The sequence below is a fragment of the Salvelinus alpinus genome, chromosome 18 (assembly GCF_045679555.1).
Source record: "Salvelinus alpinus chromosome 18, SLU_Salpinus.1, whole genome shotgun sequence".
Lineage (NCBI taxonomy): Eukaryota > Metazoa > Chordata > Actinopteri > Salmoniformes > Salmonidae > Salvelinus > Salvelinus alpinus.
In genome coordinates this window covers 2,276,396-2,304,257 of record NC_092103.1, presented here as the reverse complement: position 1 = coordinate 2,304,257, position 27,862 = coordinate 2,276,396, and the positions used below count along the sequence as shown (strand labels likewise).

Genomic DNA, 27,862 nt, shown 5'->3' with positions numbered 1-27,862 from the left:
CCGTTAGACTGGGGATGAAACCCGGAAGAGAGACTGACGGAAGCACCAATCAAACGACAGAACTCCCTCCAAAACTGTGACGTGAATTGCGGACCTCTGTCTGAAACGGCGTCTAACGGGAGGCCATGAATTCTGAACACATTCTCAATGATGATTTGTGCCGTCTCCTTAGCGGAAGGAAGCTTAGCGAGGGGAATGAAATGTGCCGCCTTAGAGAACCTATCGATAACCGTAAGAATCACAGTCTTCCCCGCAGACGAAGGCAGACCGGTAATAAAGTCTAAGGCGATGTGAGACCATGGTCGAGAAGGAATGGGAAGCGGTCTGAGACGACCGGCAGGAGGAGAGTTACCTGACTTAGTCTGCGCGCAGTCCGAACAAGCCGCCACGAAACGACGCGTGTCCCGCTCCTGAGTAGGCCACCAAAACCGCTGGCGAATAGAAGCAAGCGTACCCCGAACGCCGGGGTGGCCAGCTAACTTGGCAGAGTGAGCCCACTGAAGAACAGCCAGACGAGTAGAGACAGGAACGAACAGAAGGTTACTAGGACAAGCGCGCGGCGACGCAGTGTGAGTGAGTGCTTGCTTTACCTGTCTCTCAATTCCCCAGACAGTCAACCCGACAACACGCCCTTCAGGGAGAATCCCCTCGGGGTCGGTAGAAGCCGCAGAAGAACTAAAGAGACGGGATAAGGCATCAGGCTTGGTGTTCTTATTTCCCGGACGATAGGAAATCACGAACTCGAAACGAGCGAAAAACAACGCCCAACGAGCTTGACGTGCATTAAGTCGTTTGGCCGAACGGATGTACTCAAGGTTCTTATGGTCAGTCCAAACGACAAAAGGGACGGTCGCCCCCTCCAACCACTGTCGCCATTCGCCTATGGCTAAGCGGATGGCGAGCAGTTCGCGGTTACCCACATCATAGTTGCGTTCCGATGGCGACAGGCGATGAGAAAAGTAAGCGCAAGGATGGACCTTATCGTCAGACTGGAAGCGCTGAGACAGAATGGCTCCCACGCCCACCTCTGAAGCGTCAACCTCGACAATGAATTGTTTAGTGACGTCAGGAGTAACAAGGATAGGGGCGGATGTAAAACGCTTCTTGAGGAGATCAAAAGCTCCCTGGGCGGAACCGGACCACTTAAAGCAAGTCTTGACAGAAGTCAGAGCTGTGAGAGGGGCAGCCACTTGACCGAAATTACGAATGAAACGCCGATAGAAATTAGCGAAACCGAGAAAGCGCTGCAACTCGACACGTGACTTAGGGACGGGCCAATCGCTGACAGCCTGGACCTTAGCGGGATCCATCTGAATGCCTTCAGCGGAAATAACAGAACCGAGAAAAGTGACAGAGGAGACATGAAAGGCGCACTTCTCAGCCTTCACGTAGAGACAATTCTCTAAAAGGCGCTGGAGTACACGTCGAACGTGCTGAACATGAATCTCGAGTGACGGTGAAAAAATCAGGATATCGTCAAGGTAAACGAAAACAAAAATGTTCAGCATGTCTCTCAGTACATCATTAACTAATGCCTGAAAGACAGCTGGAGCATTAGCGAGACCGAACGGCAGAACCCGGTATTCAAAATGCCCTAACGGAGTGTTAAACGCCGTTTTCCACTCGTCCCCCTCTCTGATGCGTACGAGATGGTAAGCGTTACGAAGGTCCAACTTAGTAAAGCACCTGGCTCCCTGCAAAATCTCGAAGGCTGACGACATAAGGGGAAGCGGATAACGATTCTTAACCGTTATGTCATTCAGCCCTCGATAATCCACGCAGGGGCGCAGAGTACCGTCCTTCTTCTTAACAAAGAAAAATCCCGCTCCGGCGGGAGAGGAAGAAGGCACCACGGTACCGGCGTCGAGAGAAACAGACAGATAATCCTCGAGAGCCTTACGTTCGGGAGCCGACAGAGAGTATAGTCTACCCCGAGGGGGAGTGGTCCCCGGAAGGAGATCAATACAACAATCATACGACCGGTGAGGAGGAAGGGAGCTGGCTCTGGACCGACTGAAGACCGTGCGCAGATCATGATATTCCTCCGGCACTCCTGTCAAATCACCAGGTTCCTCCTGAGTAGAGGGGACAGAAGACACAGGAGGGATAGCAGACATCAAACAAGAATCCGACAAGGACAGGAGCGGAAAACAGAGGAAGAAATAGGGACTCTAATCAGAGGGCAAAACAGGGGACAGGTGTGAAAGAGTAAATGAGGTCGTAGGGAGAATGAGAAACAGCTGGGAGCAGGAACGGAACGATAGAGAGAGAGAAAGAGAAAGAACCTAATAAGACCAGCAGAGGGAAGCACAGGGACAAGACATGATCAAAGACAAAACATGACAGATACCAAGAATATGCATATCCTTCCTTCTAGGCCTGAGCTACAAGCAGTTAGATTAGGGTATGTTTTCAGGCGGAAATTGAGAAAAGGGGGGAGTTGTCCCAAACAGGTTAAGCATCATGTAAATACATAACAATGCTAATTTTAGACATTATATTCCCCATGTGAATGTAGCGCTAACATGGCTGCCATATAATGTTGTAGTGGCATGTAAATGCATCGTAATGCAGAAACCTCAACGGCCCAACTGTCTAAATACAAGCCTTTAATGTAGAGATGATAATACATTTAGATAATGCAGAACCTGATACATGAGTTAAAAGTTGAAGTCCATTTCCATCTAATAATATCAACCAAAACACAACAACATATGAACTTCCTGTCTAACAGAAATGCACATTGGGACACACTCTATTCTATTGGCCAAACTAAAATACTCTTCTGTAAATACATTCTAGAGGAATCTGATCTTCAAGTTATACATTTTCATAGCCTTTATTGTTTACTTTTAGACAAATTTACCCCACATTATATGGCACAGGATAATTGTCTTAAATGTCAAGCCTCAGTTTGTTCAGCAATTTCGGTCCAGAACCTGTCCTTATTTTACAGTGTGTACAGTGAAATAGGTTTGTTAGCTTGTCCACAATGGCAACAATAAGCCAATGATATGGTAGTTTCATAGAACTGCAGAGATACAGACTGTAGTAGGATGACACATTTTAGACACCACACTCACCTAAGCAATGTAGGCAGATGTCACATTTCAAATGTCATATACATAACACTTAAAAATGCTCACTGTAACGGATCCCTCTGGAACTTTCATTGGGCACACCTGGCCCCTATTCCCACTGATTGTTTGTGTATGTATGTGCCCTTTGTTCACCACGGTGCTGTCGATTATTGTTACAATGTCCGTTGGTGCGTGTGAGTACCTGTGCTGTGTGTTTTGGCTTTTGTGCCATTGTGGATTGCGCAGATGATTACGGGGCTCGTCCAGTGTGTTAATCATTGTGCGCATGTGTTATTTATTCGAGGTACTCCTCACTCTTTTGTTTTGGGTTTCTACCTTGTGTTGCGTTACATGTTTGTTTGGTCTTCGTCCCAGTGCCTTTACGCGGCACAACGTAATTTGGGCTTAATAAAAAACCCTATTACACATTCCTGCGCCTGTCTCCCAAATCTCTTCATACCAAAGTGTTAAAGGAATTTTAATTCCTGTTTATCAACCAATTCAATTCAAACACTCTGCCCATAAATAAGAATTTGTAAGATAATTATCAGCCAAATGGACAGAAGCCAGTCTTAAAATCAATCAATCAATAGCGTTTATTCTCGAGAGTACTGAATCATAGTACAATTTACATCAGGTTATATAATAAAGATGATGTCATAGGTTTTAATGTCCAACCTCCTCTCGGATACAATGGCAATACAGTTCGAGTTCTCATTACTGTCTGCCACCTGTTAAACTATCTACAACCAACCCAAGGTCTTTCCCCTCCCTGGGTAGAGACATCATTCTAGCCTGTCTGAAGATAAACCCATTCTTTCTAACAAGGAACACATAACATTCAACATTTATGAGCTATAATTCTAAGTCAAATGTATACATATTTTAGTAATTAAACACAAAAATCCCGTAACATATGACTAAATATTATAGCTTTAATCGTACTTCTAGTTTTATTAGAAATATTAAAAAGCACAATTCTATTTTTATTAGAAATATTTATTGTTTTCCAAATACAACCTAAATCAACCACAACACCTTACACTACATCAATATATGGATTTACAATGGCTATTCCAGGCCTATATCAGAGTCATAACTATAATCTTCATCAAAGAAACAGTCTAACATAAAAATCATCAACACAAGATGGGAACTAATATTTATAATGTCTCAAAGTAGCCGGATCCATCCTCGGTCTGGGAACCAGTATTCATCCTCCCACTGGTCAGAACTTGGAATCGGTCCGTATCAATATATCATCAATATTGTCCTTGAGATCAAATGAGACCTTTCACACCCAGAATCAAGCAGCATTCACACAGAATCAAAACACTCATACAGGTGAAATTGGCCCACGACACAGTGATTATGACAATTCTCCATTCCCCAAACATACTGTCACATCCATTTTTAAGAGAATTATCGACCCCAGAGTTTTCTGCCAATTCGTGAGCTAAGGTGGTTAACCTTTTCTCAATATAGGGGGTGCTGTTTCAACGTTACCATTTATCGTTCCCAAATTAAACTGCCTCGTACTCAATTCTTGCTCGTACAATATGCATATTATTATTACTATTGGATAGAAAACACTCTTTAGTTTCTAAAACCGTTTGAATTATTTCTCTGAGTGAAACAGAACTCGTTTGGCAGCGAAATTCCTGACAGGTACTGCAAAATCTGAAAATGTAGACTCTGTTCTAGGATCAGTTTAAAACTCTGTATGTATCCTATGGGTCGACATGAACTGCACGCGCCTTCCCCTGGATGTCAGTAACCAATGAGAATTGGAATGGAGTTTCTAGGCAGATCTGAGACCTTATAAAAGCCCATGGCATAGGGGGTGCACTCTTTTCAACCTTCGTCATGACGCAAAGAAGGACCTCAGGATGGCATTCTCAAAAGCTCAAGTTATAGGCCTTAGATATATCCGGCTCTGATTTTATTCGATATAGGTGTTAGAAACATCATAACGAAGTTATTTTAAACCGAGTTATATCAGTTTATGTGAGTATATTGCGATTTTCGGAATTTCCTTTGTATTGCGTTTTGAAGATTTGGGCATGTCTGCGCCACATAGCTAATGTTTGCTGCTATTTCCAAAGTTGAAGAGGACATTTTACAACCGAGCAACGATTCTTTTGGACAAAGGACAACTTGCCCAAGATTCTGATGGAAGCTCTTCCAAAAGTAAGAGCTATTTATGATGTTAATCCGTATTTCTGTGGAAAAATGTAAAATGATTTGTCCACCATTAATTTCGGCACTGGTCTGGCTGTAACGCACACTGTATGTCTAGTAACGTTAATTTTAAAAATCTAACACAGCGGTTGCATTAATAACTAATGCATCTTTCATTTGCTGTCCAACCTGTATTTTTTAGTCAAGTTTACGATTAGTTATCGATTAGATTAGGTGCCTCTCCAAGATTCTGGCGCCGGCCAGAATGCCTGAAATGTTGCTACTGATCACATTGTATAACCACGATTTGTGCTGCTAAATATGCACATTTTCGAACAAAACCTATATGCATTGTGTAATATGATGTTACAGGACTGTCATCTGATGAAGTTTATCAAGGTTAGTCAAAAATTATATATCTTTTGCTGGATTGTTACGATCGCTAACCTTTGCTGCTGGTAAATTGCTTGTGTTTCTGGCTATTGTGGTAAGCTAATATAATGCTATATTGTGTTTTCGCTGTAAAACACTTAAAAAATCTGAAATATTGGCTGGATTCACAAGATGTTGGTCTTTCATTTGCTGTACGCTGTGTATTTTTCAGAAATGTTTTATGATGCGTATTTCGGTATTTGACGTTGGTCTCCGTAATTATTCTGGCTGCATCGACGCTATTTCAGATTGCAGCTGCAATGTAGAACTGTGATTTATACCTGAAATATGCACATTTTTCGAACAAAACATATGCTATACAATAAATATGTTATCAGACTGTCATCTGATGAAGATTTTTCTTGGTTAGTGACTATTTATATCTTTATTTGGTCGAATTTGTGAACGCTACCTATGCAGTAAGAAAATGGTGGAGAGAAAAAAGTTGAGTCTTTTGCTATCGTGGTTAGCTAATAGAAATACATATTGTGTTTCCCTGTAAAACATTTTAAAAATCAGAAATGATGGCTGGATTCACAAGATCTGTATCTTTCATCTGGTGTCTTGGACTTGTGATTTCATGATATTTAGATGCTAGTATTTACTTGTGGCGCTATGCTAGGCTATGCTAGTCAGCTTTTTTACTGATGGGGGTGCTCCCGGATCCGGGATGAGTACCAAGTAAAAGTTAAACCAATCAAGGCCTAGGTCATTGATCCGTCTGGAGCCGTGTTATCAGGGATAAATGTGCAACATTCTGCTCCAAATAAGACGCACACGCCACCCTTTTCTGCCGATAACATATCCAATACTATCCTATGTAAATACTATTGTCAAAAGATCCGGACGGATCACTCCTCCTCTCTCTTCTACCTGGTTCTAGGTCCTCGTTTTAGATAAGGGTGAAAAGCATGTCTAAATAAATACTATTGTCAAAAGATCCGGACGGATCACTCCTCCTCTCTCTTCTACCTGGTTCTAGGTCCTCGTTTTAGATAAGGGTGAAAAGCTTGTCTAAATAAATACTATCGGTCCAATTGGTAGGCAGGTCAGGCCACAACCTCATCCCTCCACATAACAACCAGACACCCACTCTGGGCCTTTTTATCTTACTTGAAATCCCCGGAAGTCAACCACCCAGTCAGGTCTTACTTCCTCTTCATCCCATCCGTTTGTAATGTGCCAGGCCCTATAATAATAGTGTCCTTCTGTAACTGTGAAAGGAGGAATGGAGGTAATGGGCACATGGGGATAAAGGTTATGCAGATCAAAGCAACTGTCATTGTCTGGCTTCCCTGCCTTCATGAACAGCTTTATCATACAGGCCATTCCCCTGAGTATATCAATTCCATCAAATGGAAAGGAGATGGTGGTCAGCTGTGGTTTGGCAGTAGCACAGACATTTTAACCAAAGTTGGAATCCCCAAACCCAGTCTCCACCTCTATCACTTCTTTAAGGTAATTATCTGAACTATTCGTACAGGTCCTTTATCCTGGATGTTTATACTAGGAATGTCCGTGGTGTTAGGGAGATGAATTGAACTCTGGCCGACCATAGTCTCCTTGCCAGCTCTAACCTCTGCCACCTGGAATGGTACCATAGTATCAGTTGAAAACTGGTCGAAGCCAACATACCATAACCCGAAATCCTGGGACTTTACCGTTTTAATGTTAATTCATACCTTTATGCAATACTTCCTCTGCTCGGGAACACAGTCAGAAACTCCAACCCTTACTATACTCCATCTGTTCCTAAATTGGATGTATGGGTTTACATAGCTCTCTCTCCGTGTGTGAGCTATGACCTGTGTCCATGAACCACATGGGGACCTACACAGCCTAAATTCTATAATGGCTCTTAGTCCTAGACTGCCCAGGAGTCAGAGACCCCTTTTGGTCTACATAAAACTCCATTGAGACATCCTTCCCAACCTCCACTCTAACTTCCTGTCTATCCAGATCAAGGGATCTCTTATGCTTGGTTAATACAAAACTCTCATCATCGAAACCATGGGTCAAGTTACCACCTTCTGCATACTCAGGTGGGGTGTGGTGTATTAGGAATATGGCTCCCACAATAAGACAGCTCAGACCAATCAGCGCCCCTGTAAAGCCCCACCCTCTCCCAGAGAACATATCAACCGCCAGAGGCCAAGCCATACTTTCACTTCTATGAACGCTCACAGCGGGGAAAGGTCGGGTATAAGGGAATCTTCAGTAAGAGTTGGCCCCCAGTACCCTGTTGGTTCTGGTTCTGCTCCTACCCCTGTGATTGTTCGACAGTGTCAGTGTGTCTTACCCTCCTACAAGTGTGAAATGCCCCCAGGTAGCTCTTTCAGCTATTCTCACTGTGAATGCAGTCACAAGGAGTGCTTGGTCTGGCCCCTCCCAATGGGGCTGCATTCCACCTATTCTCCTCAGGTGATTGGACCCAGACCCAGTCCCCTGGCCCAATCATGTCGGTAATCCCCTCCTGTAGTTCTCCTGTAGAGCATAAAATCTTGGACATACGGGTTTACATTTACATTTAAGTCATTTAGCAGACGCTCTTATCCAGAGCGACTTACAAATTGGTGCATTCACCTTATGACATCCAGTGGAACAGCCACTTTACAATAGTGCATCTAAATCTTTTAAGGGGGGGGGGGGGTCAGAAGGATTACTTTATCCTATCCTAGGTATTCCTTAAAGAGGTGGGGTTTCAGGTGTCTCCGGAAGGTGGTGATTGACTCCGCTGTCCTGGCGTCGTGAGGGGTTTGATTAATTAACTTTTTTTAAATGTGTTCTGCTAGAACCTCTGTCATTCTATCTGTTCTATTTGATTAGCTAGAATGTCATCCATTATTATCCTAGGAACCCAACTCTAGGAAGAATATCTTGACCTAATTTTTTAGTTACCATACTCGTGTCCGCCAAGTAAGTTGGGAACGCTATATATATATAAAAACATTTTTTTGTTTATTATTATTATCTGATAGGCCACATCCTATCCTAGACCATAGTTTATTATCCAATAGGCCCCATCCTATCCTAGACCATCCCCCCTTTTATACTTGGCTCCGCCCTTGTATCAATACTGGATCAACCTAACAATTCTCTGTTAAGTGCTGCCCCTTAGTTCCTGAAACCAACTAAGTTTTTCATTCCCTCTGTCTCCCCTCAGTAACCGTGACCCAGTCTGTGCCACTCCTATCTCTCTGCTCTGCTCTGCTCGCACCCACCCTACTAAGTTCTGTGTAATGGTACGGCTTATCTTGGGACGCATTCCACTGATTATACTGGGCCTTGAGTCCCTTCACTGCCTGTAGCTTGGTCCCAAACATTAACTAAGTGTCTCGCTGTTATCTGAACCCATGGAATTACAAAACAAACAAAAAAATGTCTATGGTGGCAATTTCTAAAGTCCTTACATAGGTTAAATAAGGTTGTCTCGATCCTGTCAATAATCCTGAATCACCACAGATAGCTCGCCACTTTATACTATTCACACTATGATCAAATGAGGCCAAAACGAATGCTAACCATATCATATGTTTTCTGTACTAATGAGATATCTCCTTCAGGAGCCCACTGTATTTTATCTAACCTTACATAAACTTCCATAAGTTGACCAATGGCGCCCTCTAGTGACTTTTCATCCTCCACCAATACCCACAATATTAATTTTGTATCACCTCAGAAGCCATCAGCCATACCACCACTTCAAATAAGTGTTATTTATTATATTATACAAAATAAAGAACCCTTTATCAATTTTTTTTTAACGTATTTATGAAAACTCAGAAAACAAAACTTCAAATATTCCATATGCGAGTGTGTCCCTTTAAGATATTTACACATGGAAATCCCCTCAAACCCAACGTTTACTACAAGCAAAACCTAGCAATTATAATAAGTATATTGTACACCCTCAAATCATTAGTTTTACATTTCCTTAATGGTTGATAGGAGTACCCTGCCTTTAGACACAGACACACAACTGTGATTAATGGGTACCCTTTAACCTTTAATCAGCGCCACCGACATGTTAGTATACCTTAACTTTCTGTTAATTTTCACTGGTGTTGCCTAGATATTCGAACTAAAAATCAATAAAGAGCTATCATAAATTTTTACGATCCAACTATTTTGACTTTCCTCTTATAGCCAACTATCCGTGATGGCCACCTAGCAATTTTTAGACTACTCTGACGTTATTCAGGTGCTTATAAAATTCTATTTTGAAGTTTTAACAACTTCTGAAATGTGGCTCAAAGCTATAATGCACGCATTTTCCCTCTAAATTACACAAACCATTTTCTCTGTCCCACCCTCAGTCACAACATCATTGCCTGGTTGCAAAAGTGCATTGTGAGTGATGTCTACAACGAGCGCTCAGCCCGTGTTCAGGCCGCAGCAACTTTCAACGAATTGTAAATCATTGTTGACTAACTGCAACAGGCAATAGTACGGGTTCGATAAACCAAAACCAATTCATCACAAAGGTTGGATCTTGAATAGAATTTACAACATCAATCAACATCTCTCAATCAAAATTATACTGCCAGGAGTACAGAAAAGAGTGTACCTGAACAATGGCCAAATCCATTTGAGTAACGTTCTTGTATCCACGTAATGACGTTGTTTTACGTTATTACGCAACCAGTCAACCTGCCTCTAACAACGTACCCTGAAAATTAGTAGCCAATACAATACCAAAACTAACTCCCTTATTCCTACATCTACTTACTCCAACTGAGTTTTGCACCAAAACTATCGTAAAAGTAAAATCAACTTCTCAACTTTCTCTACTCCAAAATGCAAACGTACCATATACTTCGCTAAATGTATATCGCATGTCAGTCATCCATAAGAATTATAACATTCCGATGGGCACAACTTTATCATATTTCTCCGTTATTCTTTAGAATTCATCAGGTTTAGGTAACTGTCACTTCTACGATTCAGTAATATAAATACGACTCACGTCTCAATACATTATTCATGCAGATCATTGAGGCAACACAACGTATCACATCGAAAGCGCATCGCTATCATTTAGAATTAGATTAGTCTTTCATTTGAACCTAAACAAGTTATTAAAACGTTTAGGTTTATATCCTATACCGACACTAACGACCGTATTTTCTCAGGCAAAACATACAAATGGTTTAATTACAATTAAAAGACTCATATTTTAGTCAGAGCATATACCGTGAATCGAAGTCAGGTCTCAAGCTTGGGAGGCAGCTATTTAACCCCTGAACCACCATCACTTTTGGAATAAAGGAGCCAATAACCATTTTATTACAATTTTCTGTAGTCGCAAACTCCCGTCCATTCCGGGACCTCCTTGGAGAATTTACTACCCATGTTTAATAAATCCTTGCCGCTCCTAGTAGCTATGGTCCTATTATTATAATTTTCTATGATTTATGTATGTGTTGTTTTTACCGTTAGTTTTTACCTAGTTATTTTGGTTGTTCTCCCGTTTGGAAACTTTATCTATAGCGTTGCATTTGTTGGACATTAAATCTTACCCGTACAAATATAAGCTATTTCCCCGGGGGTGTAAAGTCCCAGTTAATAACCTATTATTTTGTGTCATAGGACTTTTAAAGTTAATATCTTGTATCTTACTCCGCTATATTAGGTTTCCCTCTCTCGTGGAACCTCTTGTCTATAGATTTGGCTTTTATCTCAGATTTATAGATTTTGGTTTCCCTCTCCACCTTTTTTGATACTTCTTTCAGTATTGAATAAGTGCAGTCACCTTGCCCGAACAGGACCACCCTTCCTCCTCACAAAGCCTAGTTTATATACTCACCTATTTTAATATATCTACCGCTCCGTTTCATAGTCAGACTACTTCCCATATACAGATAGACTGATTAGGTTAGAACTTTAGTTTACATATGTCTTTTGACTTAATGGCTGTCCTATTTGCACAACACGACTGCACCTGTCAACACCTGTCCTAGTATCTCATCTTAATAACCCCTCTGGCCCCTAAGGCACCCGGATCTATTAAGGTATTTTTATTTAACGGTAGTGCACCTTACCTCAGGTCAATTTCAGACCTGCCCCATTATCGATACCTGTATATTGGTCATACAAAACCCCTTGGATCTGTTTGGAATAGCAAAGGTCCTATTATTGATCAATTCTAAACATTTCAGAACGTTAAATCAAGGATAACTTAAATCATTCCCCCCAGAATCGAGAATATAGGCTACTGACCTTGTCGCTGACTGGGAAAAGCAATGTTCATTGGATCTCGTCACCACCTCTGTCGTGTACCAGTTCACCACTGGCCTGAAATAAACCCTCAAGTCAGAGGTCAGGTCTTTGTCTTACGGATCCTGGATCCGCCCGTGCACGGTTTTCAGCAGTTTCTTGGAACGACAGAGGCAGATCTTGAGTTCCGACTCTAAGGACCAAATTGTTAAAGGAATTTTAATTCCTGTTTATCAACCAATTCAATTAAAACACTCTGCCCATAAATAAGAATTTGTAAGATAATTATCAGCCAAATGGACAGAAGCCAGTCTTAAAATCAATCAATCAATAGCGTTTATTCTCGAAAGTACTGAATCATAGTACAATTTACATCAGGTTATATAATAAAGATGATGTCATAGGTTTTAATGTCCAACCTCCTCTCGGATACAATGGCAATACAGTTCGAGTTCTCATTACTGTCTGCCACCTGTTAAACTATCTACAACCAACCCAAGGTATTTCCCCTCCCTGGGTAGAGACATCATTCTAGCCTGTCTGAAGATAAACCCATTCTTTCTAACAAGGAACACATAGAATTATAACTCATAAATGTTGAATGTTAAGTCAAATGTATACATATTTTAGTCATTAAACACAAAAATCCCGTAACACAAAGTGACACTCACTTGCAACCATATCACCACTGACAAGTTCATAGTGAAGGTGACCTATGTATTAGGTATGGACAGAGATATTTTCTGTAACATTTTTATAAACATAGTTAGACTTCATTTTTGTTCCTTACATATTTGAACGTATTCAACCAACTATCAATTTAATCAGTGCATTAACAAAAGTGATAAGCTGTAGAAATGTAATAATTAGAACGTTTAAAAAATTGCAGTGTTAATATGAATCCAAATTCATAAAAAGGACATCCTCATTGCATGATTTGTTTAGCCTTCATTGCTCAATAGAGCATTTTACCACTTCCTTGACCTTCTTTGACACTTATGGGTAGAGAATTATACTACATTTTAATCCATCCCATGATGCACAAGGGGCATAGTTCCTAGCATAGTACCTGAATGAGTATACATAGACCTTTAGGACACACACATGGAGTAGGGCCGGTTTCCCAGACAAGATTAAGCCAGGCCCTGGACTAAAAAGCTATTTCGATGGAGATTATCCATTGAGAAGGACTAGGCTTGATCTGTGTCTGGGAAACTGGACCATAGTTATCAGCTGGATTCAAAAAACATGTTCCCTTCCCTTGCCATCTCTAATCATGCAATATAGCGATGGCTTTACTTAGCCCTCCACCATACTGTTTTCATCCATTCAATCAGGGGCAGAAGGAAGGATGCATATTTTTGTTACAGGAGACTGTATTTTTATTTACATTATATTACAATGAGATTAGAAGTGAATAACAGGTATCAAACAGTTTAACTTTAAGAGAATGTCTGAAACAGCAGGTCAAAGGGTCACGTGTATTATCAACCAATATTACAGGGACTCTTGGAAGAACAGCCTCCATTGTGGGTTAAACGAGATCCAAACAAACAAACAGGGAGATATCACAATAATAGTGTAACTAGTGTCACATTGATCAAGACTATAACTTTGAGGCACAGAGAGGCAACAATTCAACTCTGAACAGCAACTCACACACAGTAGATCTTTGAATCTCAACAACAAAAAACTCCCATTCCCTCCTCAAGACTTTTCAATAATAGGAGTCATGCCAATGTAGGTGCTGACATTTTTTTCGTCACCCTCCTTGTTGCTCACAGGAGAATAAGATGTGTCCTCCTTTGTTGTCATCTATAGATGGAGAGAGTTTAAGGAGGGAGAGAGAGAGTGGAAGGAGAGGAGGGAGGAAGCAGAGGGAGGGCGGGAGGGAGGGAGAGATTGGAAGGAGGGAGAGAGAGGTTACAGAGTACAATATTAGTGGCAAGACATTGGACAAAAGAGCTTTTCAGGATCATAATCTTTCAGATACAGTATTTGTTGTCCAATGGCACCGGAGAAGATGGCTGCATCCTAACAAATTGTGTATGTTATTTCGCGTTATTTGTAACTTTTGTACATAATGTTTCTGTCATCGTCTCTTATGACCCAAAATAGTTTCTGGATATCAGGACAGCGATTACTCACCTCGTACTGGACAAATATTTTTTCTTTAACGAGTCAGATGCAAAGGATTTACTTCAGACATCCAACAAGGTCCAAATCCCTGTCATTTGCATTAGAGATATCGGGGACTTAGGTCGGGGTGCCTTGTAAGGATCCGACGGCGAGTGTGCAATCTGCCTCTACCATCAGTCCTATTAGGCAACGTACAATCATTGGATAACAAAATAGATGAACTACGATCATGAATATCCTACCATTAAACATTAAAAACTGTAGTATCTTGTGTTTCACCGAGTCGTGGCTGAGCGACGACATGGATAAAATACAGCTGGCGGGTTTTACGCTGCATCGGCAAGATAGAACAGCTGCCTCCGGTAAGACAAGGGGTGGCGGTCTGTTTATATTTGTAAACAACAGCTGGTGCACGAAATCTAATATTAAGGAAGTCTCGAGGTTTTGCTCACCGAGGTTTTGCTCTCATGATAAGCTGTAGACCACACTATTTACCACCACAAACCGATGCTGGCACTAAGACCGCACTCAATGAGCTGTATAAGGCCATAAGCAAACAGGAAAACACTCATCCAGAGGCGGCGCCTAGTGGCCGGGGACTTTAATGCAGGGAAACTTAAATCCGTTTTACCAAATTTCTATCAGCATGTTAAATGTGCAACCAGAGGAAAAAAACCTCTAGACCTGTAACGCTATTCGTCTTCGGATGAAGAGTAGTCGGACCAAAGTGCAGCGTGGTAAGTGTTCATGTTAATGCAGAACACTGAACAAAACAACAAAGAGAGTGAAACGAAAACGAAACAGTCCTGCAAGGTGCAGCAACACAAAACAGAAAACAACTACCCACAAAACCAACATGGAAGATGGCAACCTAAATAGGCTCCCCAATCAGAGACAACAAGAAACAGCTGTCTCTGATTGGGAACCAACTCAGGCCACCATAAACCTCCATACCCCTAGACCATACAAAATCCCCATAGATAAACAAAAACCCTAGACAAGACAAAACCCCTAGACGATACAAAAACTAAACAAACCACCCTTGTCACACCCTGACCTAACCAAAAAATAAAGAAAACAAAATATAACTAAAGTCAGGGCGTGACAAGACCACCTTTACTCCATACACAGAGAAGTGTAGAAAGCGCTCCATCACCCTCTATTTGGCAAATCTGACCATAATTCTATCCTGAATCCTGCTTACAAGTAAAAACTAAAGCAGGAAGCACCAGTGTCACTAAAGAAGTGGTCAGATGACACAGATGCTAATGTACAGGACTGTTTTACTAGCACAGACTGGAATATGTTCCGGGATTCTTCCGATGGCGTTGAGGAGTACACCACATCAGTCACTGGTTTCATCAATAAGTGCATCGATGACATCGTCCCCACAGTGACTCTACGTACATACCCAAACCAGAAGCCATGGATTACAGGCAACATCCGCGCTGAGCTAAAGGGTAGAGCTGCCGCTTTCAAGGACCGGGATTCTAACCCAGACGCTTATAAGAAATCCCGCAATGCCCTCCGACGAACCATCAAACAGTCAAAGCGTCAATACAGGACTAAAATTGAACCGTACTACACCGGCTCTGACGCTCGTCGGATGTGACAGGGCATGCAAACTATTAGAGACTATAAAGGGAAGCACAGCCATGAGCTGCCTAGTGACACGAGCCTACCAGATGAGCTAAATTACTTCTATGCTCGCTTCGAGGCTAGCAACACTGAAACATGCATGAGAACATCAGCTGTTCTGGACGACTGTGTGATCACACTCTCCATAGACGATGTGAGTAACACTTAAAAAATAGGTCAACATTCACAAGGCTGCAGGGCCAGATGGATTACCAGGACGTGTACTCCGAGCTTGCGCTGGCCAACTGGCAAGTGTCTTCACTGACATTTTCAACCCTGACTGAGTCTGTAATACCAACATGTTTCAAGCAGACCACCATAGTCGCTGTGCCCAAGAACACTAAGGTAACCTGCCTAAATGACTACCGACACGTATCAATCACATCTGCAGCCATGAAGTGCTTTGAAAGGCTGATCATAGCTCACATCAACAACATTATCCCAGAAACCCTAGACCCACTCCAATTTGCCTACCGCCCCAACAGATCCACAGATGATACAATCTCTATTGCACTCCACACTGCTCTTTCCCACTTGGACAAAAGGAACACCTAGGTGAGAATGCAATTCATTGACTACAGCTCATTATTCAACACCATAGTGCCCTCAAAGCTCATCACTAAGCTAATGACCCTGGGACTAAACACCTCCCTCTGCAACTGGACCCTGGACTTCCTGACAGGCTGCTCTCATTTGGTAACAATACATCTGCCACGCTGATCCTCAACAAGGGGGCCGTTCAGGGGTGCGTGCTCAGGCCCCTCCTTAACTCCCTGTTCACCCATGACTGCATGGCCAGGCACGACTCCAACACCATCATTAAGTTTGCCGATAACACAACAGTGGTAGGCCTGATCCCCAACAACGACGAGACAGCCTACAGGGAGGAAATCAGAGACCTGGCCGGGTGGTGCCAGAATAACAACCTATCCCTCAACGTAACCAAGACTAAGGAGATTATTGTGCACTACAGGAAAAGGAGGACCGAGCACGCCCCCATTCTCATCGACGGGGCTGTAGTGGAGCAGGTTGAGAGCTTCAAGTTCCTTGGTGTCCACATCAACAACAAACTAGAATGGTCCAAGCACACCAAGGCAGGCGTGAAGAGGGCACGACAAAGCCTATTCCCCCTCAGGAAACTAAAAAGATTTGGCATGGGTCTTGAGATCCTCAAAAGGTTCTACAGCTGCAACATCGAGAGCATCCAGACTGGTTGCATCACTGCCTGGTACGGCAACTGCTCGGCCTCTGACCGCAAGGCACTTCAGAGGGTAGTGCGTATGGCCCAGTACATCACTGGGGTTAAGTTTCCTGCCATCCAGGACCTCTACACCAGGCGGTGTCAGAGAAGGCGCTAAAAATTGTCAAAGACTCCAGCCACCCCAGTCATAGACTGTTCTGTCTGCTACCGCATGGCAACCGGTATCGGAGTGCCAAGTCTAGGACAAAAAGGCTTCTCAACAGTTTTTACCCCCAAGCCATAAGACTCCTGAACAGGTAATCAAATGGCTACCCGGACTATTTGCATTGTGTGCCCCCCCAACCCCTCTTTTTACGCTGCTGCTACTCTCTGTTTATCATATATGCATAGTCACTTTAACTATACATGCATGTACATACTACCTCAATTGGGCCGACCAACCAGTGCTCCCGCAAAGTGGCTGACCGGGCTATCTGCATTGTGTCCCACCCACCATCCGCCAACCCCTCTTTTACGCTGCTGCTACTCTCTGTTCATCATATATGCATAGTCACTTTAACCATATCTACATGTACATACTACCTCAATCAGCCTGACTAACCGGTGTCTGTATGTAGCCTCGCTACTTTTATAGCGTCGCTACTGTATATAGCCTGTCTTTTTACTGTTGTTTTATTTCTTTACCTACCTATTGTTCACCTAATACATTTGTTGCACTATTGGTTAGAGCCTGTAAGTAAGCATTTCACTTTAAGGTCTACACCTGTTGAGGTGGTCAGAGACCTGGCCGTGTGGTGCCAGGATAACAACGTCTCCCTCAATGTGATCAAGACAAAAGAGATGATTGTGGACTACAGGAAAATGAAGGACCGAGCACTCCCCCACTCTCATTGACAGGGCTTTAGTGGAGACGGTTGAGAGCTTCAAGTTCGTTGGTGTCCACATCACCAACAAACTAACATGGTCCAAGCACACCAAGACAGTTGTGAACAGGGCACGACAAAACCTATTCCCTCTCAGGAGACTGAAAAGATTTGGCATGGGTCCTCCGATCCTCAAATAGTTCTACAACTATCAGAACTCAGGATAAGACCCAGATGCAGACAGCTAGAGTCACAAATGTTTATTGACCCAAACAGGGGTTAGGCAAAAGACAGGTCAAAGGCAGGCAGAGGTCCATAATCCAGGGCAGAGTCAATAAGGTACAGAACAGCAGGCAGGCTCTGGGTCAGGACAGGCAGAGGTTTGTAAACGGGCCAGAGTCAGGCAGGTACAGAACTGCAGGTAAGCTTGGGGTCAAGGCAGGCAGAATGGTCAGAACCGGGGAAACTAGGGAACAGCACTTGAGAAAGCACTGAGACGGGAAAACACGCTGGTAAGACAAGACGAACTGGCAACAGACAAACAAAGAACACAGGTGTAAATACACTGGGGATAATGAGGAAGATGGGCAAAACCTGGAAGGGGGTGGAGACAAGCACAAACACAGGTGAAACAGATCAGGTTGTGACAACAGCTGCACCATCGAGAACATTCTGACTGGTTTCATCATCGCCTGGTATGGCAACTGCTCGGCCTCCGATCGCAAGTAACTACAGAGGGTAGTGCGTACGGCCCAGTACATCACTGGGGCCAAGCTTCCTGCCATCCAGGACCTCTATACCAGGTGGTGTCAGAGGAATGCCTTAAAAATTGTCAAAGACTCCAGCCACCCTAGTCATAGACTGTTCGCACAGCAAGCGGTGCCGGAGCGCCAAGTCTAAGTCCACAAGGTTTCTTAACAGCTTCTACCACCAAGCCATAAGACTCCTGAACAGCTAATCAAATGGCTACCCAGACTATTTGCATTGTCCCCCCCCCCCCCTTTTACGTTGCTGCTACTCTCTGTTTATTATCTATGTATAGTCACTTTAATTCTACCTACATGTACATATTACCTCAATTACCTCGACTAACCTGTGCCCCCGCACATTGACTCTGTACCGGTACCCCCTGCATATAGCTACTGTTATTTTACTGCTTTAATTATACATTTTTAAAATTTTTACTCATCTATTTTTTACTTAACACTTATTTTTCTTAAAACTGCATTGTTGGTTAAGGGCTTGTAAGCATTTCACTGTAAGGTTGTATTCGGCGCATGTGACGAATGCAATTTTATTTTATTTTATTTGACCTATGTTATGCTGTACAAAGGTCTGGTTTTCTGGATACAGATTAGGCTTAGTCTTGGACTAAAAAACATGGTCAATGGAGAATCTCCACTGAAATAGCTTCTTAGTCTAGGACTAAACTTAATCTGTGTCCGGCACAGGAAGCTGGAAACCCTGTGTTTGATGTATTTGATATCATTCAACTGATTCCGCTCCAGTCATTACCACGAGCCCGTTCTCCCCAAATAAGGTACCACCAACTTCCTGTGGTGTTCGGGAAACTTCCTCAAAATAGTTTAGCTTTCAGGATTATCATTAATCAGATTGTTAACATATCAACATATATTCTTCAAAATAGTGTATAATTGTTATCAATGACAATGTACAGTAAATACTGTTCACTAGCTCAAACATAGGAGATGTCACGACTTCCGCCGAAGTTGACTCCCCTGCCTGTTCGGGCGGTGCTCGGCGGTCGTCGTCACCGTCCTACTAGCCGCCACCGATCCCTTTTTCGTTTGTCTGTTTGTTTTGTCTTATTAGTTGCACCTGTTTTTTGTTTCGTAATGAGCTTCCCTATAATTAGGAGTTTGACCCGCCCTTGTTTTGTGCGGGATTGTTTTTTTGTTACGTGTGTGTATTTTGGGTGTTTGGCAAGTATTGCTCTTTACGCCCTGGATGTTCGGGCTTATTCAGTTTTTCCTTAAGAATAAATATAAGGAATATTTTTCCCAAGCGGCTCTCTCTCTCTCTGCGTCTGGTTCTTTCGCCAACCTAGTCCCGCGTGACAGGAGAGGATTATGAGAAAACGATCATGCTAATTATACATGTAGGAAGGCAATGACATAAAGAATCAAGAATAACCAATACATCTTAATGATAAAGGGAAGAATTATGTAGGATTATTAGGATTTACAGGAGCGGAATACAGAGCTTCGCCAAAAACAATATGTTTAAATTTATTCTGAACAGAAACATAATGGAAGCACAAGCATACAGTGTACTCTTACAATGGTTTAAGATGCACTGGTTAAGACATTTACTGAATCATGGTGGCATCATAGTTAAGAAAATGATTAGTTACACAAACATGTTAGTAATTTTAGCATTGTGTTAATGGGCGTCTTAAGACAACTGGAAACTTGTAAAAACAAAAAGTAGGTCAAATCATAACTTCAGTGATCTTCAGGTCAGAATGTCAGAGCTTTAGAAAGATGCCAGAGTTTCTGACTTGTAATTCCCAGTTGGATGATGGTTCAAAACGATTGAGGTGCTCTATGCAACACCCTTAAACAATTCCCTTAAGTAAGGGGAAATTATTACTTAAGGGAAACACTTAATATGTTTTATCCAACCGAGCCCAGGACTTATTCTTGACCATGTGACTTGACCAGGAAAAACTCTGGGCCCTAACTATAGTATATTGATTAGAGGACATGTTGTTCTGCTTCTACCTTACTGTACATCTCCCTCGGCTAAGCCCTCAACACTCCCACAGACACACAGGTCAGTGGTACCTTCAGTTTGCGTTCACAGACGATGAGGCAGATGAACACCAGCAGCAGCAAGACCCCCAGACCAACAATGATGAGAGGGAAGTTGGACACCAACGTCACCATCAGCAACAGCTTTTGGAGCTTCGCAACAGACGTGTCGTCTATCACAACCGTCTGAAGAAGGGGGTAAAGAAGGTGCATAATATATCAGTACAGACAGAGTAGACACCGTAAACTCACTGACAATGTACCATCGTGGCCAAAAGTTTTGAGAATGACACAAATATAAATTTTCACAAAGTCTGCTGCCTCAGTTTGTATGATGGCAATTTGCATATACTCCAGAATGTCATGAAGAGTGATCAGATGATATGCAATTAATTTGCAATTAATTTGCCATGCAAATGAACTGAATCTCCCAAAAATATTTCCACTGCTTATTATATATATTTCCACAGCCCTGCCACAAATGGACCAGCTGACATCATGTCAGTGATTATCTCGTTAACACAGGTGTGAGTGTTGACGGGGACAAGGCTGGAGATCACTCTGTCATGCTGATTGAGTTTGAATAACAGACTGGAAGCTTCAAAAGGAGGGTGGTGCTTGGAATCAATGTTCTTCCTCTGTCAACCATCGTTACCTGCAAGGAAACACGTGCCGTCATCATTGCTTTGCACAAAAAGGGCTTCACAGGCAAGGATATTGCTGCCAGTAAGATTGCACCTAAATCAACCATTTATCGGATCATCAAGAAATTCAAGGAGAGCGGTTCAATTGTTGTGAAGAAGGCTTCAGGGCGCCCAAGAAAGTCCAGAAAGCACCAGGACCATCTCCTAAAGTTGATTCAGCTGTGGAATCGGGGCACCACCAGTACAGAGCTTGCTCAGGAATGGCAGCAGGCAGGTGTGAGTGCATCTGCACGCACAGTGAGGCAAATACTTTTGGAGGATGGCCTGGTGTCAAGAAGGGCAGCAAAGAAGTCACTTCTCTCCAGGAAAAACATTAGGACAGACTGATATTCTGCAAAAGGTACAGGGATCGGACTGCTGAGGACTGGGTAAAGTAATTTTCTTTGATGAATCCCCTTTCCGATTGTTTGGGGCATCTGGAAAAAGCTTGTCCGGAAAAGACAAGGTGAGCGCTACCATCAGTCCTGTGTCATGCCAAATGTAAAGCATCCTGAGACCATTCATGTGTGGGGTTATTTCTCTGCCAAGGGAGTGTGCTCAATCACAATTTTGCCTAAGAACACATCCATGAATAAAGAATGGTACCAACACATTCTCCGAGAGCAACTTCTCCCAACCATCCAGGAACAGTTTGGTGACAAATACTGCCTTTTCCAGCATGATGGAGCACCTTGCCATAAGGCAAAAGTGATAACTGAGTGCTTCGGGGAACAAAACATCGATATTTTTGGTCCATGGTCAGGAAAGTCCCCAGACCTTAATCCCATTGAGAACTTGTGGTCAATCCTCAAGAGACAAACAAAACCCCACAAATTCTGACAAAGTCCAAGCATTGATTATGCAAGAATGGGCTGCCATCAGTCAGGATGTGGCCCAGAAGTTAATTGATAGCATGCCAGGGCGGATTGCAAAGGTCTTGAAAAAGAAGGGTCAACACTGCAAATATTGACTCTCTGCATCAACTTCATGTAATTGTTAATAAAAGCCTTTGACACATATGAAATGCTTATAATTATACTTCAATATTCCATAGTAACATCTGACAAAAAATATCTAAAGACACTGAGGCAGCAGACTTTGTGAAAATTACTATTTGTGTCATTCTCAAAACTTTTCACCACGACCGTACTATCTGGGGGTGTCACTCACAGCACAGCACCCTGTAAAGGGATACAGTAAAATCGAACAGGACAAAGTTGTCATTGCAAATTTGCGATCAATGCTCAGATAAAACATTATTTTCGGAAATTAAATGTTATATTCTCCCAAAGTTGTATGTTTTTGTGTAGTCGATGTGATCTTACCTCATTGATAAACATGACAGGGAAGATAGTCTCATTCAGGTATTTGGTTTTCCTGTGAAGGAGAAGAGATTGTAAGAAAATCATTCAACAAAGAAAGGAAATAATATAGAAATAATAAAGTGTATATCGCTAGTAGAACTTGGTGGTTGTGAGATGGAAATCATTAAACAATGGAAGGAAATCAAATAGAAACAAAGATTATAAAAGCCTTTAGCTATTTGAACTTGGGTTGTGGTTGTGGATTTGTGATATCTCACGGGAAGCCAGAGATTCTGTTGATGAGGATATTGATCTGAGCCTTCTTACTGGCACGGACAGGAAGACCAGTGGTCTGGAAGTGTAGAATAACACATACACACTTTTGATGAGCCATGTGAACTGCAGGTGTAACGCTCAATGTACTAGATACATGATTTATGTCTAGGTTAAACATGAATAAATATAGGCTGGTAGGTTGGGAACAGTATTTAATATTTTACAGTTGGTGCAATTCTCTATTCCACAAATGTAACACTAGGTGGTGCAACAATGCTTTTTAAAGTAGATTATCTATTCTACTCTAGGGCAGACACCCAGAGAAGTGAACACTAGAGGGTAATGTACCGGGTTCAGGTCCAGGTAGGTCTGGTGGTGCTCTCTCACAGGACTCAGTCCTTCAATGGCGTTAGTGTACTTCTCTTCGCCCAAGTAGAAATGAGGGAAGGACACAACCACTGGAGCACCTGGAGAGCAGTGGTGGTCAGTGCAGTTTCAGTGCCAAATTATTTTCATGGGCATGGCCTTATTTCTATTACAGCATATTGGATGACTGTCATTCATATTCCATTCACCCAGTTAAAAGAAACAGCGATAGGTTTAGGCTACCACATGATACTCAAATTTTCCCTATACCCATCATGGGGTTGCTACAACCTAGCCTATGAATGAAAGTTTACAACGTAGGTGCACACAGGTCAATATACAAATTTGATGTGTCAGACAGTGACACATGGACAGACAGTGACATTCAATACTGCCTTACACACTATTGCCTGTATCTAGCTGATAGTGGGTGTGTAACGGCAGTCTAGCTCTTCCTCCTCCGACGAGTGTAATCATTAGTCCAGCAGTTGCAAACAATAGATTCTATTGGAAACATTCAGGTACGTTTATCCCCGTTTTGTTCCGTTTGCTTCTGTTTAAGAAACATTTTCAACAGAATTGGCAGAATGAATACATATGTGACCAGGCGAATAAACTTTTCCAAGCCAAACCGCTACACACAGCCTACATCGTTGTCACCATATTAGCTAAAGTAATGTCATAGCTAATAGAACTAACGTGTTAGTAAACCTGCTACAAGCATGCAGTAACATTACAGTGTACAGTCAGTAAGCAGTTACACCGGCGTGCCCCAGTGGCAATACATTTGTAAAACCAAAAGCTTACCTTATCTTAGAAGAGTTCCAGTGTTGTGTTGGATAGTCATAGCCAGCTAGCTAACATAGCAACCCTCTGTTTGAGCAGGGTGTTTCAGTAGGCTTAACTAGCTAGCTGCATTTGCTAGCTAAGTAAGTGGAACTGAAAGTGGGAAAAAATGACAATCTCTCTCTCTATATATTTCTCTCCTGTTTCTCCTTCATTTAGGAAACAATTAATTTGTTCAAAACTGTTCAAATATTTTCTACTACTCACCACATTTTATGCACTGCAGTGCTAGCTAGCTGTATCTTATGCTTTCAGCACTACATTAATTATTCTCTGATCCATGTCAGTTCACGCTGCAAGAGCTTTGATAGGTTGGAGGACGTCCTCCGGAAGTTGTCATAATTACTGTGTAAGTCTATGGAAGGAGGTGAGAACCATGAGCCTCCTAGGTTTTGTATTGAAGTCAATGTACTCAATGGAGGACAGAAGCTAGCTGTCCTCCGGCTACACCATGGTGCTACCCTACAGAGTGCTATTGAGGCTACTGTAGACCTTCTTTGCAAAATAGTGTGTTTTAATAAATTATTTGGTGACATGTGACTATATTTGGTATAGTTTATCTAAAAAATATAACTTTTTAAATTTTTTAAATTTTTTAAAAGTATGAAATTCACTGAGGAGGATGGTCCTCCCTTTCCTCCTCTGAAACTCTGATGACGAGAAAAAGGAGAGGCTGTTCAAGCTCAGTGAGGAAGTAATCAAATGCGATTGGATCCTCTTGTTTGCAATATATTAGCGGAATATGTCAAATGTGAATGGGCAGCAAAAGAAACAAACCCTTGAGATGCAGCTAATACTAGATCAACACACAGATGGCTCATGAGTCACAATACCAATAAAACCATATCCTGAACAGTGTAGTTCTCAGGGGGTAGGGTCCTAAATATGCAGCACAGTTATCATTCACCAGAGCAACAACAAAACAACAAAAGGGTTAAGACAAAACAGTAGTTGGCCTCTAACTTCCCAGCTTACTGAGAAGAGATCTCCCACTGGGCACATAATGATTGAATAAACGTTGTTTCCACATAATTTCAATGAAGGAGGCTTTGTCCTTGAAATACTGTTGTGATAGGATCTGTCCCTTTCCCTTCAGAGCATGGCTAGTCATTCTATAGGTTCTATAGTTGCCATGGCGCCTAGTGGCAGCCTAGGCAGAGAACTCATGTAAATTCTGTGCATATTTAATCATTTTCATGTAAACTTTTTATTTCTCATTAGCTAAAGGAGTGCAGATCTAGTCTTGATATCATGAATTCGATTCCTGTCCATAAATGTATGAAAATCAGTGTTGTCAACAAGCTAGCTAATGCTTGTTAGCCAGTGTGTGATTTCATTAGAATTACACCTACTGACGTTGGGTTGTTTTTCACCAACGGTGATCCCAGACGAGGATATGCATGCAGAGTTGGCATTGGGACAGCTTTTTCATTGTTCAGGAGGAAACTTCTGAAGTAAGGAGTGGGCTGTATTCTGTGGGGAGCTCAAACTTCATCAGAGAGTCCCAATAAAGAATCCGCAGACGTCGGATACACCCTGATGACATCGAGCTGCCTGCCTACCTGCTTGCCCTTGCACGTGCTGACCTGACCACCACCTCCGACCACCGCCTCCACTGACCATCTAGCTATGAGGTCGGAGGTGATCTTCTCATGACCAGGGCCGTATACACTACCCGCTGCAGAGGGTAGTGTTTATGGCCCAGTACATCACTGGGACCAAGCTTCCTGCCATCCAGGAGCTATATACGAGGCGGTGTCCGAGGAAGGCACCAAAAATTGTCAAAGACAAAAATTGTCAAGGACTAACTCTAGGTCCAAAAGGCTCCTTAACAGCTTCTACCCCCAAGCCATAAAGAATGCTGAACAATTAAAACTTCTTGTCAATAGGGGAGCGCTGTTTTCACTTTGGAAAAAATCGTGCCCAAATTAAACTGCCTCGTACTCTATTCTAGATCGTACAATATGCATATTATTATTACTATTGGATAGAAAACATTCTCAAGTTTCTAAAACTGTTTGAATTATATCTGTGAGTAAAACAGAACTCATTTTGCAGCAAACTTCCATACAGGAAGTGAAAAATCTGAAAACGAGGCTCTGTTCCAGGGCCTGCCTATTCAACTGGCTTTTATTTATCGATATGCATGCACTTCATACGCCTTCCACTTGATATCAACAGGCAGTGGAAGGTGGAATGGGGTGTCTAGCTTGATCTGAGGCCGAACAAGAGCTTTTGGAGTGACAGGTCTGGACATTTCTTTGTCTTCTCTGGCGCGCGAAGTACGTCGACATTGGCTTCTGAAAAGCGTTCGGTATACACGTCGGATATTTCTTTGATACATGTGATAATAACATCATAAAGTAGTTTTTTTCAACCGAGTTGTATCAGTTTATTCAACGTTTATTGGGACTTTTGGAATTTTCCGTTCTTTGCGTCAAGAGAAGATGGGCATGTTCGCGCCACATGGCTAGCTAAGGTTGCTAATTCGACAGGAGAAAAGGACATTCTAAAACCAAACAATGATTTATTCTGGACCTAGGACTCCTTGTACAAGATTCTGATGGAAGCTCAGCAAAAGTAAGAACAATTTATGATGTTATTTCGTATTTCTGTGGAAAATGTTGATTCCTATTCTCTGCCGTTTTGGCGGGCGCTGTCTCGCAATAACGCAAGCTGTTTGTTATGGTAAAGTTATTTTTAAAAATCTAACACGGCGGTTGAATTAAGAACCAGTGTATCTTTCATTTGCCATACAACAAGTATTTTTATGTAAAGTTTATGATGAGTTCTTTGGTCAGATTAGGTGAGTGTCCAAAATAGCTCCGGACATTCTGGTGAATCGATGCTACATATTCACAATGTATAACCACGGTTTGCAGCTCTAAATATGCACATTTTCGAACAAAACATAAGTGTATTGTATAACCTGATGTTATAAGACTGTCATCTGATGAAGTTGGTCAAGGTTAGTGATTCATTTTATATCTTTTGCTGTTTTTTGCGAATGCTATCTTTGCGGTGAATAAATGCGGTTGTGTGTTTGGCTATTGTGGTAAGCTAATATAATGCTATATTGTGTTTTCGCTGTAAAACACTTAAAAAAAATCGGAAATATTGGCTGGATTCACAAGATGTTTATCTTTCATTTGCTGTACACCATGTATTTTTCATAAATGTTTTATGATGAGTATTTAGGTATTTCACGTTGCTCTCTGTAATTATTCTGGCTGCTTTGGTGATATTTTTGATGGTAGCTGCAATGTAAAACTATGATTTATGCCTCAAATATGCACATTTTCGAACAAAACATACATTTATTGTATAACATGTTATAAGACTGTCATCTGATGAAGTTGTTTCTTGGTTAGTGACTAATTATATCTCTATTTGGTCGGTTTTGTGATAGCTACCTATGCGGTAGAAACATGGTGAAAATATGCGGTTGAGTCTTTGGCTATTGTGGTTAGCTAATAGAAATACATAAAAACATTTTAAAAATCGGAAATGATGGCTGGATTCACAAGATGTTTATCTTTCATTTGCTGTATTGGACTTGTGATTTCATGATATTTATATGCTATTATTTACTTGTGGCGCTATGCTAGGCTATGCTAGTCAGCTTTTACTGATGAGGATGCTCCCGGATCCGGGACGGGTGTTAAGTAAAGGTTAATCAAATTGCTAAATGTGTCACGAACGTCGTCAGGGAAATGACCGGACCAAGGTGCAGCGTTGTGAGCGTACATTTATTTTAATTTTAACAGGCTGCCTAAGTATGATTCCCAATCAGAGACAACGATAGACAGCTGTCCCTATTTGAGAACCATACCCGGCCAAAACATAGAAACAGAAAACATAGA

The 27,862-nt window shown here is 42.0% G+C and overlaps 1 protein-coding gene across 1 annotated transcript in view; it reads right to left on the bottom strand.

Annotated features, from left to right (window-relative positions):
- Positions 1 to 13,261: 13,261 nt before the first annotated feature.
- Positions 13,262 to 27,862, bottom strand: part of LOC139543498 (lysosome membrane protein 2-like) — a 66,306-nt gene continuing 51,705 nt past the window's right edge. The window contains exons 8-12 of the mRNA XM_071349610.1: positions 23,136 to 23,254; positions 22,790 to 22,863; positions 22,533 to 22,584; positions 20,558 to 20,710; positions 13,262 to 13,724 (exon numbers count right to left, since the gene is read on the bottom strand). Of these exons, the coding sequence (XP_071205711.1) occupies positions 13,617 to 13,724; positions 20,558 to 20,710; positions 22,533 to 22,584; positions 22,790 to 22,863; positions 23,136 to 23,254 (506 nt within the window). The 3' untranslated portion in view covers positions 13,262 to 13,616. The remainder of the gene's footprint in view (positions 13,725 to 20,557; positions 20,711 to 22,532; positions 22,585 to 22,789; positions 22,864 to 23,135; positions 23,255 to 27,862) is intronic.